This window comes from Sorex fumeus, unplaced genomic scaffold (assembly GCF_029834395.1).
Source record: "Sorex fumeus unplaced genomic scaffold, SorFum_2.1 ptg000131l, whole genome shotgun sequence".
NCBI lineage: Eukaryota > Metazoa > Chordata > Mammalia > Eulipotyphla > Soricidae > Sorex > Sorex fumeus.
Window position 1 is genome coordinate 39870081 of NW_026606188.1, and position 19287 is coordinate 39889367.

The 19287-nt window shown below is 51.4% G+C and overlaps 1 protein-coding gene across 1 annotated transcript; it reads left to right on the forward strand.

The window, feature by feature from the left end:
- Window positions 1–502: 502 nt before the first annotated feature.
- On the forward strand, window positions 503–15513 carry SYPL2 (synaptophysin like 2). Its single transcript, XM_056139110.1, has 6 exons — window positions 503–613; window positions 693–767; window positions 10488–10612; window positions 11613–11811; window positions 12924–13115; window positions 14847–15513. The coding sequence occupies exons 1-6, from the start codon at window positions 560–562 to the stop codon at window positions 14991–14993; spliced, it is 792 nt and encodes a 263-aa protein (XP_055995085.1). The 5' UTR covers window positions 503–559; the 3' UTR covers window positions 14994–15513.
- The last annotated feature ends 3774 nt before the right edge of the window (window positions 15514–19287 follow it).

Sequence of the window (19287 nt, forward strand, 5' to 3'; positions counted from 1 at the left end):
GCTAGCCGTTTGAGCACCCTAAGTTTTAGCACCGTTTTCCAGATCCGACAAGACCTTACGAAAAACGCGTTAGGTGTTTTAGCACCCGTTTGGGCACGATGGAGTGCGAAGAGGACGAACCGCGCGGGGCGGCTGCGAATCCGTCCCAGAGAAGTCGGGGACTCGGGCGCCCCGGGGTGAGCGGGAGCCGCTGGGGTGCTGCCGGCCCCGCCCTCGCTGGCTCCGGCCGAGCACCCGGACGCCCCTGCGGACGGAGCGGCCCGCCGAGGCCACGGGGCCCTTTAAGGGCGGGCGCCGGCTGAGCCCCGCGAGCGCGGTGGGTGGGGAGGAGGGTGCCCGCGGCCACGTGACCCGGCCGCCCAGTGCGCTCCCGAGTTTGACAGAAGTTTGAATCGGACTCGGGGGCTCTCTGCTGCCGGAGGGGCCGAGCGACGGCCGCGCGCCCGCAGCCCACCCGCCAGCCTGGATCCCGGGCCCCCGACGGCAGCCCGCGTGCCCGCCCCGCAGCCCGCCGCCCGCCCGCGCTGCCCGCAGCGTCCAGCCCCGCCGAGCCCGCAGCATGTCCTCGACGGAGAGCCCGGGTCGCACGGCCGACAAGTCGCCGCGCCAGCAGGTACCCGGGCCCCGCCGCACGCGCCCCGGGGGCACCAGACCCACCCCCGTGCTGACCCTGTCCTCCCCCGTCTCCGCAGGTGGACCGCCTGCTCGTGGGGCTGCGCTGGCGGCGGCTGGAGGAGCCCCTGGGCTTCATCAAAGTTCTCCAGTGGGTAAGTCTCTGCCCCGGCCACGGGCTATTTCAGGATCCGAGGCTGTGACGCCGACCCGAAGCAATCTGGTCGGAGCGGGGGGTGGGGAGGCGCTGCGGCCGGGCCCCCGCGGAAGGGTGGGGGGCGGCGACAGGTGGGCGGGGGAGGGGCGGGCTGGGGCGCTGCTCCTGCACTGGCCGGGCGGGAGGGCCAGCTGCGAGGGCCTGCGCAGCGCCGGATTCGGTCCTTCTATGTGCAAGGAGCCTTTGCCCGGGGCGCTCGCATTTCACCCGGGCGAGCGGGCGGGTGTAACCTTCCCAGAACCCTGATCCTGCACATACCACTCATCGGTGGCGGGAGGGGGGAGGGCAGGAGGGACGAGGTCCACTCTTCCCTGGGAAAGCCACGGAGGACAAGGGCAGGCAGGAGGCAGGCGGCGGCCGGCTCACTGCCCCCAATCCTGGAAGCGGACGCCTTGAAAGGGAGGGGGTGCTGGGGATGGGGTGGGACAGGGGCCTGCATGGCCTTAGAGTAATCGGAGTCCCTGGAACAGAACATTGGAGTGGATGAATGAATGGCGCTTTGGGCTGTAGGTGTAAATGAAAGAAAAAGAAGACACTGAAAATCACAGCGCACCTTAAAATGTGATTGAAAACTAAACCTGGAAGATTGCACTGGGAAGCTAGGGCCTGGTTCAAAAAACTAGACTTGTTTTTTCCAGACGTGTGACCTTGGACAAATCACTTCTTGGGGTTGCTCTCTCCAACATTAGCCACATGGGGAGCAGACTGTCCCTAGGGTTCCCCTAGGGTCTGCAATGAATTGGAAGAGACCCGTTGTAAACATCATCTTTCTCTTGGTTTACCCCTCGTGACCTTGAAGAAACCACTTGTCCAGGACCTGAGTTTCCCCTATATCGTTAGAGGGCTAATACTATCTTCTTGCTTCACTGGTACTTTGAGGTATTGTTATACTCTCTGTCCTTCCTAGGGCCCAGGCCAGAAGCCAGAGCAATAGTATGGCAGGTAGGGCACTTGTCTTGCACTCAATAGACCAGGGTTCAATCCCTATCACCACATATGGCCCCCAAACCCCGAATCAGGAATGACCTCTGAAAGCAGAGCCCGGAGTAAGCCAGGAAGACCACTGGGTATGGCCCCAAAATCTAGGACCAGGCCTCCTGGGTACAGTGTAGGAACGTGGACAGGTGCAGTCACTCTTTGAAGAAATCTAAATTAGATCATCCATACACCAGAATAACTTAAAGAACTCTGCACAGAATGCAGCTAGGGAATAAGTTACCATTTATCCTAAGGATTGAGTTCTAAAGGGCTGTTAACTTTTTGGAGGTAGGAACTCCACACAGTGTCGTTGATCCCTAATTTGTGATTGTGAGTCCACAAATCTGCAATTTCAGGACAACAATACATTTAAGGTTGTTTCCAGAGAGCTGAGACTCTAGGTGGGGCTACAGGGTCAGCCTGGGGAGCTTCCAAGAGCAAACTGTAGGGGGACTTTCCACTCGTCCAGGAACAGTCGGATCAAGTGCTGAGCGAGCTCTTCCCTGGCTCCCTGTCCCTGCTCCCAACCACCTCTTGGGCACCAGAGGGGGCTATTTAAGAGTGCTATTAAGACTCCAAGTATCTGTCATTCAGAACCGGGAGCCATTATGAGTGCTCCAGGGGAGCAGAACCTGAATATAAGGGTACAATTTGATCGTTAAACTAGACAAATGGCTCTAAGGGAAATTTGAGAAAGACTGTCAAGGGATGAAGGAAACAATCAGGCTATTAGACTAAGGAATCGTCTTCCATGGGGGGATTCTAAAAAGCTTCCTTTCCAGGCAGGGCATGTGGCTCAGTGCCGTAGTAGTACGTGCCTTGCATGGACGAGGCCCCAGACCCAATCTCTTACCAAAACAGCTCCCCTCTCCAGCCCTTCTGTCCTTTGATCAACTTATATCTCCTTCTGCCAATAGTTCAATATTTCTAGAAAGACCGCACAAAGCAATTCCTGGACATTATCCACCTCCTCCCAGAGTTATCACTGATACCCGAAGGTTAAGTTCTGCTTGACTTCTGGGATTCTTAACTTCTCACAGAGAGCTGCTACTGTCCTCTCATAGTGCTGACTCCAGGAACTTAGAGCAACAGTCTGAGCTCAGCCTTCAATGGTAACATCACATAAAGACAGTTTGCTTAATTAATGTCCTGGTGGTTTGAGCTCAGAGCGTGGGTTTCCCTTGCTCCCAGTCTCTGCATATGTGCTAACATAAAAGTGCCTGGGAACCTTGTCAGAAATAGCAGTGAGAATGTCATTTGGGATTTTGACTTATTTTCAGCTTGGAGGGATCGAATGCAACTGACTAGAAAAGGAGAAAAAAGAAAGGAAAAGTAAACACAATTTTTGGCTGTTGTTGCATGCCAGGAGAGTAACACTTGGTGGTGCTCAGGGTCTACTCTTTTGGGATCACTCCTAATAGGGCTTGGGGGGACAACATGAGGTGCTGGGTATCAAAACTGGGTCGGCAGCATGCAAGGCAAGTATCTTATCCACTGTACTAGCTCTCCAGACCCCCCCAATCCTGAAGTTACTGAAATGAGAATTGAAAAATTTTATTGTCTTTATTACCAATAAAACAAAGGTTTTACTGGAACCCGAGCTAACAAAATAACATTATTCTTTTCCTACTCAAGGGCTTGTTTACTGTGTCTTTGTATTATTTCTTTTATTCGGGGGGAATTTTGGGGGGGAAAGGGTTATACCTGGAGGTTTTCAGGGATTACTCCTGGCTCTACACTCAGAGATACTTCTGTCACAGCTCAGGGGACCATGTGGGGTGCTGTGGCTAGAACACAGGTCAGCTTTATGCAAGGCAAGTGCTCTACCTGCTGTACTATCACTGAGGTCCCCTAGAATGTCTTTTTAAAGTTCAGAAATTGCAGAGGTGGCTCAGGAGGGAAGAGACTTGTCTTGCGTAGAGCATCCTCATTCAGTCCCTGGCATCACGTGGCCCTAAGCATCACCAGGAATGACCCAGAGCACAGAGCTGGGAGTAGCCCCCAAGTACCACTGGCTATGGTCCAAAAGCAAAACAAAACAGAAAGAAATGAAATTTACAAATTGATCTCACCTTAATTCTGATTCTAAAGTTTCCCTAATCTATACTAAGGTGATCAAATAATATGAGTATAGATCGATTATTAAAGAAGTAAATTAAAGTCATTCTTTAGTTGAAGAAATTTAGAGAAATATGATAGAGAGAGAGAGAGAGAGACAGAGACAGAGAGACAGAGAGAGAGGTGCATGTTCAAGAGAGAACATAGGCTTTTCCATAGGGGAAAAAGCCCAAGAATACACATTCCAGGTCAAGTTGTGAGCCAGTCTCCAGGACGGAGAATGTGCTGAAGGAGTAATCTTTTTTAAAAAGAAAGAAGGAAGACTTTGAGGTCTTACAGGCTTGTATTTAAATCCAGTCTCCTAGGTTTAAGCTGTGGAACCTAGGGCAAGTGACAAAATCTCTGTGAGTCTCCCTTTAATTTGTTTGTTTGGGGAGATTGTTATTGTTTTTGTTTGGGGAGCCCACCGGGCAGTGCTCTGGGCTTACTCCTGGCTCCATGCTCCAGGATCATTTCTAATGGCAGTCAGTGGACCATATGAGATGCTGAGGATCAAACCCAGGTCAGATGTGTGAAAGGCAGGCATTCTACCCACCATACTATGGCTCTGGCTGTCTGTGGGTCTCCCTTTTCTTATCTGTAGTTCACTGGCATTCTGGGAGGACTTCATGTAAGATGTAAGATCTGTCTAGGGTCAAGCATTCAGGACTACCAGCAGTCCAGGAGGGATGTGGTTTCCTTTCTTCTCACCCTTGAACTTCTGCTTTGCCCCCAGCTTTAGCAGCTTGTCAATGAGATGTGTCCTCTGGTGAAGTTATTCAGATATCAATGCCAAATCATTAACCAGAGTATAAGGTCCAGAAGAAGTACCTGAATCAGTCACTGTTCCCACAATAAAAAAGTCAAATTCTCTTTAACTGGGAGTACCTTTAACCAGTAAATCACCACTAAGGTTAAAAATCATTTCTGTGACTCTAATAAAAACAAGTGGGGAAAAAAAAAGAACAAGTGGGGTTGGAATGATAGCATAGTGGGTAGGGTGTTTGCCTTGCACACGGTCGACCCGAGTTCAATCCCCAGCAACCCATACAGTACCCCAAGTACCACCAGGAGTAATTCCTGAGTGCATGAGCCAGGAATAACCCCTGCGCATTGCTGGGTATGACCCAAAATCCAAAAATTAATAAATATATAAAAATAAATAAATAATGAAAAGAAGCAGTATGAAGAAGGTATGGGGAAGGCAGATGACCACCAGAGGGGCTGGAGTGATAGTGCAGCAGGCAAGGTGCCTTGCACAAAACAGACCCAGGTTTGATCGCCAGCACCCAGTATGGTCCCCTGAGCACCCAGGAATGATCCCTGAGTGCAGAGCCAGGAGTAAGCCCTGAACACCACTGGGGTGTGACTCAAAAAAAAAAACAGGAGAAGGAGAAGGAGAAGAGGAGGTTATCAGAGTCCACAGAACCAAGGAGACGCCACAGGAGGAAGGTCTGGTGGCAGTTTGTCTTCTCTGTGCCTGCACTCACGGGCAGTTTACTATTCTTGGGGTTACCCCCAACAAGCAAATCAGCCCTAAAGTCAGCCCAAGAACCTGTCCCTGTGCCCAGCTGGCAGGTTCCTCTGTCCCCTTTCTGAAGGACAGGGAAGGAACGTCAGGAGGAGGATGGGGCGCGTGGGGAGGGCACTGTTCCCGCCATCTAGCTCTGAAAGGAGGAAGGCTGCTGAGTCCCCTTCCCCCGACTCCTATTATTTTAGCTCCTTTACTCAGTCCTGCTGGCGCTCAGTGCAGAGGCCATTTCTGTCCTGTGTCACACTTGCCAGCAGCTTGGATCCTTGGCACAGCTGCTGAAAGCAGCACATCTGGTGCAGAAGAACAGGGCTGGGGGTGGAGGGTCCAAAGCCTCACCCCTCCCTTATTCTACCCAGCACAGTAGGGATTTCTTTCTCCTTGTTCTCTCTCTCTCTCTCTCTCTCTCTCTCTCTCTCTCTCTTCCTTCCTGCTTTCTCTTTTCTTTCTTTTTTCTATTTCTTTCTCTATTTCCTTTCCTTTCTTTCCTCTTTCTGTTTCTTTTTCTTTCATTATCTATTCCCTTTTCTCTTTTTTCTTCCTTTTCTCTCTTCATGACTTTCTCTTTTTTCTTCCTTCTTTTCTCTCATTTTCTCCCTATTTGTTTCTCCTCTTTTCCTTTTCTTTATCCTGTTTCTTTCTTTCTTTCTTTCTTTCTTTCTCTTTCTCTCTCCCTCCTTTCTCTATCTTTTTTGTAATTTTATTTTATTTTTATAAACTTGTTCACAATAATTTATTGCATTTAATATTCCAACACCAATCTTATCACCATTACCCTTCCCACCACCATATTTTGAATATTTCTACCCTGACCTCCAAAGCCTGTCCCCAAAGTCTGGCCTAAATAATTTATTTTGTGTTGCTTGTTACGAATAGTCCACTAAAAATGATCCAAAAAAGTTTCCTTAGAGGAAAGTGAGGAAAGTGTGTAAGATTGTTGCATTTCACCCTGGAGCCATTAAGCCCTTGTACAAGTCTCTATTTATCTTTTTTCTTTCTATTTCTCTCTTTTTCTTGTTTCTCTTTTCTTGTGCTTTCTCTATTTCTTTCTCTTTTCTTTTCTCACACTTCCTTATTCCTCTCTTCTCTCTTTTTTCTTTCTCTCTCATCCTTTTTTTCACTTTCTCTGTTTTGCTCTTTCTCCTTCTTTTCCTTAGTAACTCTGTCATTTTGGGGTTTTGTTTCAGTATGACACTTTCCTATCTGACTATAAGCATCTTTTTTGTTTGCTTTTGGGCAAAGAAAAAAAAGTACTGATCCAGGTACTTTTTATTTCTCTCTCTCTCTCTCTCTCTCTCTCTCTCTCTCTCTCTCTCTCTCTCTCATTTTTTCTCTTTCTCATTTTCCCCTTAATAACTGTCATTCGGGGTTTTGTTTCAGTATGACACTCTCTCAGACTATAAACATCGTTTTTGTTTGCTTTAAGGTCACATCCAGCTGTACTCAGGGTTTATTCCTGGAGCTGTTCTCAGGGATCACTCTTGCGGGAGCTCAGGGGATCACCTAGGGTGGCAGGGATCAAACCCAGCTGTGGGAAGGCCAGAGTCTAACCCACTGTACTGTCTCTATGGCTTTGTCAGAAGCTCCTAACGGCACACTGCTGCTCTCTTCCTTCGCGTCTCCATACCAGGCATAGAGTAGAGAGTCACTGGGTATTAATGGAGCAGAAAGAGATGCCAAGAAGAGTAGAAAGACCAGCCATCAGGAGATGCCAATGTGGAGTGTCTCTCAGAGGGGCTAAACATCACCTTGGAATAACACTTAATCATTTTTTGTGTGTTGTTTTGGTTTTGGGCAACACCCAGCAGTTTTCAGGGCTTCCTCCTGGCTGCAGAGCCAAGGATCACCCCTGGCAGGGCCTGTAGTACTATAAGGGGTGCCGGGGATCTAAAATCTTTGGGGGCATTATTTTTCACATTTGTGAAGTGAGATGGTTTGAGTTGCTCATCTTGATCCTTTTTGCTCTGCTGTTTGGTAAATCTGTGATATTCTCCTCCAACTTTTCCCTTCCTCCACCTATGTAACAAGCTGTCTGTTATCTGACACCCACTGCTTGTGTGATGTTCAGACTTAACCATATATTCTGGTGAATAAAGAGTGCCAGAAGGTGCTTAGTGATTCTTGACTTTTAGAAGAGAAAAGAATAAAATTAATTCTGAAGTTGTCGTGGGCATATTTTTGTTCTCTGAGGAATCATAAAGCAGGGTTCAGGATTTTCAGAACCTCCAGGGCCCTAAATTTATTTGACCTACTCCCTTTTTTTTCCAGAAAAAAAAATTCCTCAGCACCCCCTGGAAATCTACCTTTACTAATGAAACAAACAGAAAGCACCTCCCAATCTATCCCAAGGCTACTCTTTCTTCTCATGGTTCCAGCACCATGGGGAATACATATGATACATGATACACACACACACACACACACACACACACACACACACACACATACACACACACTCCAAGCAGTATCTCCAAGCTTTGGGAGATACTGCTCTAGACCTTGGGCAAGTCTCAGAGCCATGATGGGAGTTTTTCTAATTGATATAGTCCAGTGTGTGTCCTGCTCATCACAAGTGGTCCTTACATACTAAAAAATGGCTAGTGTGACTGCTGAGCTTGACTGTAAACTGCATTTCCATGTAGACAGCTACTCTCAGCTCGCAGCTGAGTGCTGGGGCATGTAGCTCTAGACTTTGCTCCAGAAAGAGATTTTTTTTTCTCTTTCGCTCTCTACCAAATAGTAATGCCTAGGATGGTGCCAGGAACATAAATCCTGGTCAGCCAATTCCCTCTTTCTGTTACTGTGCAGGAGGGAGTTGGGGAGAACAGTGCACAGTCCGAGACCCCTGCTTTGTGGGTGAAGGGGCTCTGCTCAGATCCTTCCACTGACTCCACTGCCAACAGTTGCCTTTTAACATACTACCCTTCTTCTAATGTGCTGCCCTAATCATTTCCAATTCTGGTTCCCAGAAGTGAGGGGAATAAAGGAATCAGACTCAGAGTTGACAGTAAAAGAGTAAATTCCTCCAACGAAGGATGAGAGAGCCCCCCCCCCCCACACACACACCCTAAAGCTAGCCAGAGTATGGAAAGGGTGGTGCATCGAGCCTTTAGGCAACTTCTTGCTATCAAGAAGATGAGCAAACAGGGCTTTCCTGCACCCTGTGCAGTGTCAGAGGAGGTTGGTTGGGTTTTAGGGACTGATGAAGAGGTTGTTCAGGTCATGCTCTTTCCTTGATATTAAAAGAAAGAAAGAAAGAAAGAAAGAAAGAAAGAAAGAAAGAAAGAAAGGAAAAGAAAGGAGACTATTCTCATTTCTCTGAATGAAACTTCCCGGAAATAGAGAGGTGCCATTATGACCTTTAGAAAGTGGTCAGTGGCTCCAGCATGGAGAAATCCTGCCAGGCCAGGCAGCGCTGGGTGGGGCAGTGGCACCAGACACCACCCAGGGATAGAGCACAGCTGCTGACAAGGCCAGCCAAGAGCACAGCGATGGTGTTAGCTGCAAGAGGAAGGGCTTTGCAGAGCCAAAAAGGCCCCAACATTCCCACTCTACCTCTTCACCAGAGAGCAGAGCAACTGACTAGAACAGCTTACTTACAGAGAAATTTATTAGATTAGCCAGCTAGAGCCAGAACCCAGATTTCCAGACTGCTAATCCCAGTCTCTCTCTACTTCATAACACTTCAAGAATTGGTAACATAATGTGCATGCAACTCTAAACTCTGGAGTCAGGACCAAGATATAGATGAGCTGTTCCAGGTACCTAGGGAAATGCATCAAATGAACGATTAATAAAATAAAATCAGGGCTCACTAAGTATGATAGCTCAGCAACAAGTCAATGGTCAGCATACAGATCTGGACAGAAGATGTGGGGGTTAAGAGATTCCAACTTTGAGGCTAGATTGATAATACAGTGGGCAGGGTACTTGTCCTGCATGCAGCCCTGAGCACTGCAGGATTCAAAATCAGAGAGAGAGAGAGAGAGAGAGAGCACTCGACTCTCCTCCCTGATGCAGTTTATTTCCCTGGGAAACATATCACAGGATGAGGGAATTTCACCTCACTGCAGACGGAAGGCTTAGTAAAGGTGATGAAGGGTAAAGAGGAAAACAGTTCAAGCAATCAGAAACACCTCTGGTTCAGAAGGCTGAGAAATGTCAGTGGCCGCAGATAGATAAAACACAGGGAAACAATACTGGGGAAAGCAAAGGCTGATAAAGCAAGTGGAGGGTGCTTTGCTCTGGGCCTGAGCCAGCCCTGCCAGCAGCAACCCAGCCAGCACGGTTGCTGTAAGGAAACATGCCACTGCAAAGGAGAAATTAGGCTGGGGGGCCACAGGACAGCAGCTGGGAACCCCAAGGCTTGGCCAGAGGTGACCCCTCCACCTTTATCTCCCAGCTAGCAGGAGGCCACTGGAAGTTAGTAACAAGGTATTAGCATGAGTCAAAGGAGAGGGCTAGTACAGTGAGTAGGGTGTTTGCCTTGCACAACTGGCCAACCCGGGTTTGATCCCTGTTTTTCCATATGGTCTCCCGAGCACCTCCAGGAGTAATTCCTGAGTACCCCTGAGCAACACCAAAAAGCCAAAACAAAACGAAACAAAAGAGTCAAAGGAGAAGTGGAAAGCGTTCCATGTTTGCTTAATGGAGGTTGGTGCAGGGAATCTATTCTAGGCTGCCTCTCCCTTGGGGAAGAAATTCAAGTTCAGCTTTGAGCTAGACGTTTCCAAAGGCTTAAATTGTCTTGTGTTAGTCATGCTCTTAAGGAGGTACCTCTGGTCCCTAATGTCATATCCGACAATGAGACCTGAATACTGTTCATTTCTGCTCCCTCTGACATCAGGTCAGCCCTGTGCACTGGGCTATCTTGTCTAGCACCCTGTACAGTGGCCTGAGGTTGAAAAACCAATGGGAATCAGGGGAACTCAATGGAAGAAAACCCTACTCCCATCTCTGCACCTGCTGGGAATCAGACAGAGGTTCTGGAGGGGTTGAGTTTGGCCACCTGAAGCCTTCTGACCCAACCTGGGGCTTCACTCTTCCTCTCAGCTCTTTGCTATTTTCGCCTTCGGGTCCTGCGGCTCCTACAGCGGGGAGACAGGAGCACTGGTTCGTTGCAACAACGATGCCAAGGATGTGAGCGCCATCATTGTTTCATTCGGCTATCCCTTCAGGTAAGCTGCACTGACTCTCACCCCACATCCATGGAACTAGTTCAGTCTCTTCCTTGAGAAACCCAAAGACCAAATGCCACTTCAGATCTAAAGAGTTTCAAGATGGGACTCTTTACTGCCCTCTTGGAATCAGACACCCTGACCTGAGAGATACTGGGAAGCTCAGAGAGGCTGCTCCAGGGTCAGGATCCCACTGCAGGCCTGAGATAACCAAGCGCAGTGAGCACAGTTCCTGGGGCAGACCTCCAAAGCTTCGTGGTGAAGCTGCAGGGTTGTGGACAGGGGTGTGGTGGGGTGGTTGTGGGGGGGCAATAGGAGAGGTCTCTGCCTTCCAAGCTTCCTCAGGAAACTTCAAGCTCTGTGGTCTGAATTGAGCTGATGTATCATGCCCACTGGCTCTCACAGGAATACAAGGAGGCTGGCTTGGACCAGGAGGAGGAAATTATACTCATCCCTGAGTACTTCGCAAAGGAGAGCCCAATTATTCAGAGGTTGGGGTTCTCTTTTCTAGAAATTTCTAATACCAACTGCCAAGTTAGAGACTTTTCTCTCTTATTTTGTCTATTTCAGTCTCACTGGGTGTCAAAACAGGACCTGAGAATGGGTGTTGCGACCCTTGATTGGTCACTGTGGGTTGGTGTTTTTCAAGAACAAGACTGCCAGCCAATCACCAATTGACAACCAGAGCTACACGGGCTCTATGTATGTGGCTGGGACCAGAAGGGTCTCATATACTTGGAAATGCTCCTCCCACCTCTGAGCAGAGTGGTGGTGGCTGAACAGGAGTTGGGTTTGAATTTCCAGAATTCTGGGGAAGTTGCCACCTAGACCACAAGGTTCTCTCTAGGAGCATCCCCTGCCCCCGTCCCCTGCCCCCTTCTTGTCTCTGTAAGAGTCCCAAGGTGAGAGCTCAAACAGAACTACTTCCAGGGCAGGCAGAGTCTCCCCAGAGAGAGGCTAGCCAAACTCAGGATGGTCTCCCTCCTCCCGCCCCCCGTAGGTTGAACCGGGTCCAGTATGAGATGCCCTACTGTGAGGATGACACCTATAAGACCATGCATCTCTTGGGGGACTTCTCTGCCCCCGCCGAGTTCTTTGTGACACTGGGCATCTTTTCCTTCTTCTATGCCATGGCTGCACTTGTCCTCTACCTGCGTTTCCATGTACTCTACACAGAGAACCGGCGCTTTCCGTTGGTGGTGAGTGGACCGGAGGAGATGGGCGGAGATTGAGGAGCTGAGATCAGAGCAGGAGGGGAGGTCCCCCCGTGAGGCCTTCAGTTTCGGACACTGACTCTGACAAGGCCCCCAGTTCTTAGGAGACACAAAGCCAAGCTGACCTGCAGGCTCTGGGGCCAGACCATCCGGCTTCCGTTGCAGTTCAGTCCCTCACTGACTGCGGGCTCTTGAACAATTCCCTTGGCTCTGGAGGCCTCCGTTTTCTCCAGTATCAAATAGGGATCAAAATAACACCTGTCCTGGGTGAGGGAGGGAGCTTAAAGGGTGGAACACATGCTGCAGAAGCTGGAGGACTGGGTTCAATTCCTGGCACTGCATGGCCTTCCAAGCTCCATTGGTGTGACTCCCCAAACCAACCACCGTCACCACCAACAACAATAATGATTAAGGGGCTGAAGCAATAGCACAGCGGTTAGGGCATTTGCCTTGCACGTGGCCAACCCAGGTTCGATTCCCAGCATCCCATATGGTTCCCCGAGCACCATCAGGAGTAATTTCTGAGTGCATGAGCCAGGAGTGACCCCTGTGCATCACTGGGTGTGATCCCAAAAGAGAAAAAAAAAATGATTAAGCCTATCTGAACAAAGGAAAGAGAAACCTCCCGCCTAGTGATTCTGGGAAGCCTTGGGGCATCACTGCTTGCACCTGGGTTCTGAGCACCTGGACAGGGCTGGCCAATGGGGGCAGGTTCTTTGGTGGTGAGTAAACGCCACAGGATGAGTCAGGCTCCCTGAGGTTCTGGGTTTTGGGTGGGATGGAAGAAGCCATTTTCCTGGGACCCCAGGATCCTACTGCAAGTGACCAGAGAAAAAGAAGCAGGACCAGGACTGGAGCCAAAGCACAGCAGGTAGGGCATTCGCCCTGCACGTGGCCGACCCGGATTTGATTCCCAGAATCTCATATGGTTATGGTCCCCTGAGCACCGCCAGGAGTAATTCCTGAGTGCAAAGCCAGGAGTAACCCCTGTGCTGTGCGTCTCCACGTGTGACCCAAAAAGGAAAAAAATAAAAATAAAAAAGAAGCAGGACCAAGCAACTGTCTGAGCATCTTCCCTGTCTCTCTGCCCCTCCCAGGACTTCTGTGTGACAGTCTCCTTCACCTTCTTCTGGCTGGTAGCTGCAGCCGCTTGGGGCAAGGGCCTGACGGATGTCAAGGGTGCCACGAGGCCCTCCAGCCTGATCACAGCCATGTCCGTGTGCCACGGAGACAACGCGGTGTGCAGTGCCGGGGCCACGCCCTCCATGGGACTGGCCAACCTCTCTGTGGTGAGACTGAGGCCACTGCACGATGCCGTGCTGGCCAGGTTGCCTAGGTCTGTCCCGTTTGCAGGATCCGAGAGGAGCTGGAGGGGGATCCCAGGGAGTTTCAACAGCTGGAGCATCCCTCAGCCCAGTGACAGCTCCTGGCCCCACCCCCACCCCAGAACCCTGGGAAGGCATTTTGGGGAAACTCAAGAGCCACCAGCCTCCCCTTCCTTCCTTCTCCTGAGCTCCACCTCCCCACCCTGCTCCCCACTCCCCCACCTCTAGACTCTCCTAGAGCCACACTTCCGGCCTCTTTACATAGGCATTAACATGTGAGCACTTGGTGTGGGAACAGGGGTGGGGCTGTGCTCAAAGCTGAGAGCAGGCTCAGGGTCTCCCAGGCTTCCCAGACTGGGAAGAATTCTGCTTTCGAGCAGTGTGTGTGTGTGTGTGTGTGTGTGTGTGTGTGTGTGTGTGTGTTGGGAAGGGGGTTGTAGTCCATCTGGCATGCACATAATTGCCAGCCCAGTTATCTGAACATCAAAAGAGTTTCCTACCAGTTTATAAGAGCTGAGGCCTGAGGTTTCCATGTGCCCCTGTCATTCCAGAAGCTCGAGCCCCCCACCCTGAAAGTGAAATAGTTTTCCATGTGATCCACAGGGGAAGTGGATGAGTGCACAGCAGAGAATCTTCTGGACCTTTCTGAAATCCTGCTGATTCTCTGGCCCCTCAGTTCCCATATCTTATTGCAAAAAGGTTTACACACAGGGCCAGGGGGAGAGTTCAGGGCTACAGAGCTTGCCTTGCATATGGCTGATCTCCATTTGATCCTAGCACCACATGTGGTTCTTCCGAGCACCATCAGGAGTGATCCCTGAGCACAGAGCCAGAGCTAGCCCCTGAGCACTGCTGGATGTGACTCCTCATCAAAATTAATTTAAAAAAAATGTTCACGCACAGAGAAAATTGGAAGAATTTTACAATGAACACCCATGTAGTTCTAGTTCAGACAGCACCATCAACACTTTTCTACATCTGTTTTGTCACATCCCTCTTTCTGCCTCTCTCCATCCATTAATCCATCTTCTTAATGCATTTCAGGTGAACTGCAGACATCAGTACACTTATCCCTAAATACCTCCTGCTGAGAGACTTTCTAATATTGGAAAATATTTGATGGGGCCAGAGAGATAATACAGGGGTTAAGGCACTTACCTTGCACACAGCTGACCCCAGTTAGATTCCTCGCACCACATACGGTCGCCTGAGCCCTGCCAGGAGTAATCCCTGAGCCTAGAGTCAGGAATAAGCCCTGATCATAGTTGGGTGTGGCCTTCTACCCTCAAAAGGAATGTATCTGAATAGAACCTGGCAGCGTCTCTGACCCCAGGAGAGAAGCACCTTGGACAGCTCTGTCCACACCTACTCCTTGGCGAGGCTGCAGCAGGGGAAGATCAGGGTATCCCTCTGCCCTGAGCAGTAGGAAGCACCAGGAAGCACTTCCCCCTTGCTCCTTACTATGCTTTCCACAAGATCCACTCCTGGGGCCACAAGCCTCTAGTGACCGTGCTACAGGCTGGGTGCATGTTGAGGCCTACTGCCGGCAGAGTTCCCTGTGGAGGGTGTCAGCCTCAAACTGGCCCTTTTTCTCCAGTTCTTTGTTTTTCTAACCCTCTGGGTCTCTTCCCTTATACTGAGGCATGTTCCCTTATACTGAGGCTATTCTCACCATGTCCCCTGATGTCTCTGCAGCTCTTTGGCTTCATCAACTTCTTCCTGTGGGCCGGGAACTGTTGGTTTGTGTTCAAGGAGACCCCATGGCACGGGCAGGGCCAGGACCAGGCCCAGAGCCCCAACCAGGAGAGCGCCGCAGAGCAGGGTGCAGTGGAGAAGCAGTAAGCGGGCACCCCCGGCTTCCCCCGACCTGGACAGCACCTCTTCAGTCACCTCCAGCTCCCAGGACAGCCCTCTCCCTCCTCCAGGGCCCTCCCCCAGTGTTCTGGACTTTGAGTTTTAGAGGCGTCAGCTGTTGGAAACCTGGGCAGCCCTTCCGGTGGCCCTCGGTGGAACCCTGATGACAAGAGCCCCATGATTCTTGTCTAAAATCAGGCGTCTCACTTACGGTCTTACTCGGACCTTCCTTCCAGCCTGAGCACCACGGCAGCAGGTGAGGGCTGGGGACAGGAGAACACTGTCCTGACACTGGTTCCCAACAGTCCTTCCAGCAATTTGTCCAGCTTCAATAAAAGAGGGGATTGGGGAAACTGGCCGGCAGCTCTCTCCCTGGTTTCTTACATAGAGGGCACTCCGGTGGTTAGCAGCCTCTCTTGAATGGCTGTCGTTCAGGCCTGTACCTGTACTGACCTCCAGCCGGCCAGCTCAGAATGCTTCCCCCACTCTCCTCTGACCACTACCTGTCCCCAGAGTACCCACCAGGAAGCAGGGAAGCCCAGATAGCCTGGAAAACAGCCCCGAATTCAGTGGAGCCTGCCAGGGGCCTAGATAAACCATCAGGGGCAAAGCAGATAAATTGTGACTCAGTTACAGCCTTAAGAAACTCCAGATAGGAAGCTTGCTGGGGAATGAGTTTTTCTATTGGGGAGCGAGGATGTGGGAGTAATGTTAGGGCTCGGGAACTGTCACCTCTAGACTCACACTTGCCCTTGAAACTCTTCCCCTCTGACCCATTCTTCTCCTTGGACTTGGAGACGCAAGCTGTTGGTCCATTTTCACACGCCCATCTCCCTTCTCCTGCCTTTTAGCTGGAAGTATTTAGGAGTCACTTCCAAGTCTGTCCAGGCCTCCTTTCATTCCTACAGGGCCAGAGAAGGACTTTGGATGAACCCAAAGGACCATCCAAAGTCCCATTGCTCCAGGCCCCGGGTCGTGAATGGCTGGGCCCATTTCTTCTCCTTCCCAGCCCTCCTCCTGGCTCTCTCTCATACTTCCACATATCCCACGATGAAAGAACAGGCCCTCCTTTCTTTCCCTGCCCCCTTACTCCCAGGTGCGGTCCCATCCCCAGTCCAGGGCAGACTTATGCGATTGGTGCTTCTTCACTTTGGGACCCAGTTCCATATGTGTTGTTGCTGTGTCCCCTCTTCCTGACATCTCCTTCAGTCTCTCTCTGGACCCCAAGACTTGACAGCCAGCACTGACTGAATAAGGGCTGCTTGGGGCTGCCACCCAGCTTGAAGCCCTTCCATTGGCCCTGGCCACAAAACACCCAGAGAGAGATGACGAAGGAAGACTCCAGCCATTTTCCAGTCCAGTGCCAGTTGACCCATTTATCATCCCAACAGTGCCTGGGCCCCAGGCCACTCGTTTCTCAGGACAGATTCACCCCCTCCTGCCTCCTCTCTGCCACCCACAAGGTTGGCCTGTGCATTACTGGGGTGTCTGGGAGTCAGGCCTTTTAAATTTGGGCCAGTTGCTTCTTCTTTGGCTCAGAGTTTCCCCCCATTTTATGGGATAAGCGCAACATTTCCACCCGCCCCCCCAACCCCAGGCAATCCAGCTCTTCAGTGAAAGAACTAGGCATTTGGTTGGGTTAGGTATTTCCAACTTGGGGGAAGGAATTCGAGGAGGGAGAAGATGGGAAGCGGGTGGGGGAGAACATGAGTTTGACCCTCTCTCTGTCCCAAGCCATCCTCATGGTTACTTGAGGACAGGGGAGCAGTTTCATCTACAGCCCCCACCCCAAGACATAGACAACAAAGGAGTGACCTTCACTTTTCTTCAGGCTGGCCCCTATCAGGGTCTTTCTACTGGAACTTTGTTTGGATTCTGTGTATGTATTTATAACTTATTTGAAATGTGAGGGATAAAGTATTCTGGGTGGGGTGGGGCTTTAATGGTAGGAACTGGTCCTCCAGAGAATGGAAAAGGGGTGGGAGTGGGGAGCAACAGGCTACCGCCCCCAAGGCTGCTTGGAATGCTTCCTGCCTTGGTTTTAGCCCCAACAGCCTTGATTTTAGTGGTGGCCTCTCTCTGAGGCCACCCAACCTTATTACAATGTCCTTTCCACTAGGGCTGGCATCTCTGCTTGGCCTAGTGAGGCCTAAGGCAGGACCTGGTGTCTGGTTTCTCCAGCAGCTTCTGGAGGCTGAGACACTTGCCCTTTGTTCTAGTGAACTATGACCCTGCCAGGGTGCCCATCTAGGACCTTCCCTGAACAAGAGTTCCTGCCACCGTCATACTCACAGCCTTCTACCTACAAGGATGTAGGTAGAAGGGTGGGCTGGGGGGAGAGTGAATGCTGCATGTTGTTTTCTGGTGCTTGTTATTACATATTTGAATAAACAGTGCTTTGAGCATTTGCCATGAAGGAGCCTGGACTGGAGCCCTTCTAGGGATTGGATCTTTGGTTTTGTTTTGTTTGGTAATTCTTCACTCTGTCTAAAGTTGGACAAATACTAACATTTCCACCAAGATGTCATTCCATTCCGAACCCCAGCAAGAGTCTCAGGGCTGAAGATTTGCCACTGGCAATCTCCAGGTGGATGACTTCTTCCTCTTCCACATTTTTTGGTATGTTTTGGGGCCATACCCAGTGGTAGTACTGGGAACTGAACCCAGATCTCCTGCATGCAAAGGGTATACTCCAATCCATTGAGCTATCTCTCTGGCTCTGGGTCACATGTCTTCTTGTGGCAGAAGCAATTAGGCTGGAGCAACAGACTCACAAGCAAATTTGAAGCAAACTCAAAAAGGTGGGAAAGTGCAGCCTCCACAATGCTATTTCCCTTTGCTCTCTGGCTGTCTGTGTCTCAGACTAGCTTCCTGGCTGGAGTCGAGGGTCCGCAGGCTTTGCCTTTTGCCTTGTGAAGGTCTTATTGAGCAAACTTGCTCCCGTGTCCCCCTTTGGACAGTCACATGCTATATCTCCATTCCCCAGGAAATATATGGGGCACGGTGAGCAAAATTCTCCTTCACCAGCCCCTCGGCTCCCTGGAGATCGTCTGTGGCTCTCGGGTCTGGTTCTGAGTCTTTGCCCCCAGAGGTTATCCTTGAAGTAATTAAGTCTCTGCTTTGTGAAAATGACAAGGAAGTCTGAGGTCTTGAAGTCACAGACCTTGACTTATCTGTCTCGAATTTGGCTCCCCCTTAGCTGCAGGAATGAATATGAGGTGAGGTTGTGAGGGTTGAGGAAGGGGAAAAAAAATCAGTTCTCTTTTCTGATGTGCTGGGGTGGGGGTTGGGGGGTGGAGGAGGGCTGGGGAGCACAGGCTTTTGTCTCTTGATTGTGGGAGGGTGGGAAGAAATGTTACAGCTGCGAAGAAGAAAGAGATGGATGATCAAGGTGTTTTCCCAGCCTTGGCAAGGAGAATGATACCTCTGATGAGAAATCTTCTCACGCCGAGGCTCTGGTCGGAGCCCTTCCAGCAGAGAAAATACTCATTAGAAAGAGAAGCCAAAGTGATGGATGGAGTCAGGGTCCGGCCAGGATCTGGGAAGCAGCAGCACAGGGGCATCGATCGCCTTGCTGAGAAGAGAAGGCGCAGCACGGACGCTGCGAACACCAGCAGCCTGGGGCCACCCCAGTTCCGGGGCTGGCTCTGGGTCGAGACGTCTTCCGTCATCCTGACAGGTGATCCCGGTCAGCTCAGCGAGGTCCTCCCAGGCCGAGCCCACGTCCAGCCTCCGCGGTGCACCGGGGCAGCGTGGGTTTCCCGGAGAGGAAGCGCATCGCCGGAGCCCGGCGCCCTCCCCCACTCCAACCCCTGTGTCCTTCAGCACATCCTACAGACTCCCTCCCCTCGCCCTTCCGATGCACAGCGCCCACCTCCCTGCACCTACCCCGTTGCATCTACGGGGGAGCGAAGTCGCTTCGCGGCCGCCAGCCCGGGCAGGGGCGCCAGCCCGCGGGCGGAGGCGCCGCGAGGAGGGGCGTCCGGGGCGGAGAGAGGTTTGGGATCTGGGGTGTGCGCGGAGTGGGCGAGCGCGCAGGCCTCACAAGGAACGCGGGCGCGAGGGTTAGGAGAGGGGGTCCGGGGCGTGGGGGTCGCCTCTCCCCGCCGCGGTGCGTCTCGGAGGGGCTCCCGCGGCCAGCTCGGGAGGCGGCCGCGCTAGAACTACACTTCCCAGAAGGCCGCGCGCGCGGGAGGGCGGGGCCTCGCGCCGCGCGTGCGCAGAGCGGGCCGGCGCGGGGGCGGGGGGCGAGGGGAGGCGTGCCCGCGGCGGGGCGGGCGGG

Excerpts from the sequence above, each read along its gene's own strand:
- SYPL2 (XM_056139110.1), top strand. The coding sequence starts at position 560 with ATGTCCTCGACGGAGAGCCCGGGTCGCACGGCCGACAAGTCGCCGCGC. Across the intron at positions 10,613-11,612 it reads TCATTCGGCTATCCCTTCAG|GTTGAACCGGGTCCAGTATG; the intron begins GTAAGCTGCACT and ends CGCCCCCCGTAG. Across the intron at positions 13,116-14,846 it reads GACTGGCCAACCTCTCTGTG|CTCTTTGGCTTCATCAACTT; the intron begins GTGAGACTGAGG and ends ATGTCTCTGCAG.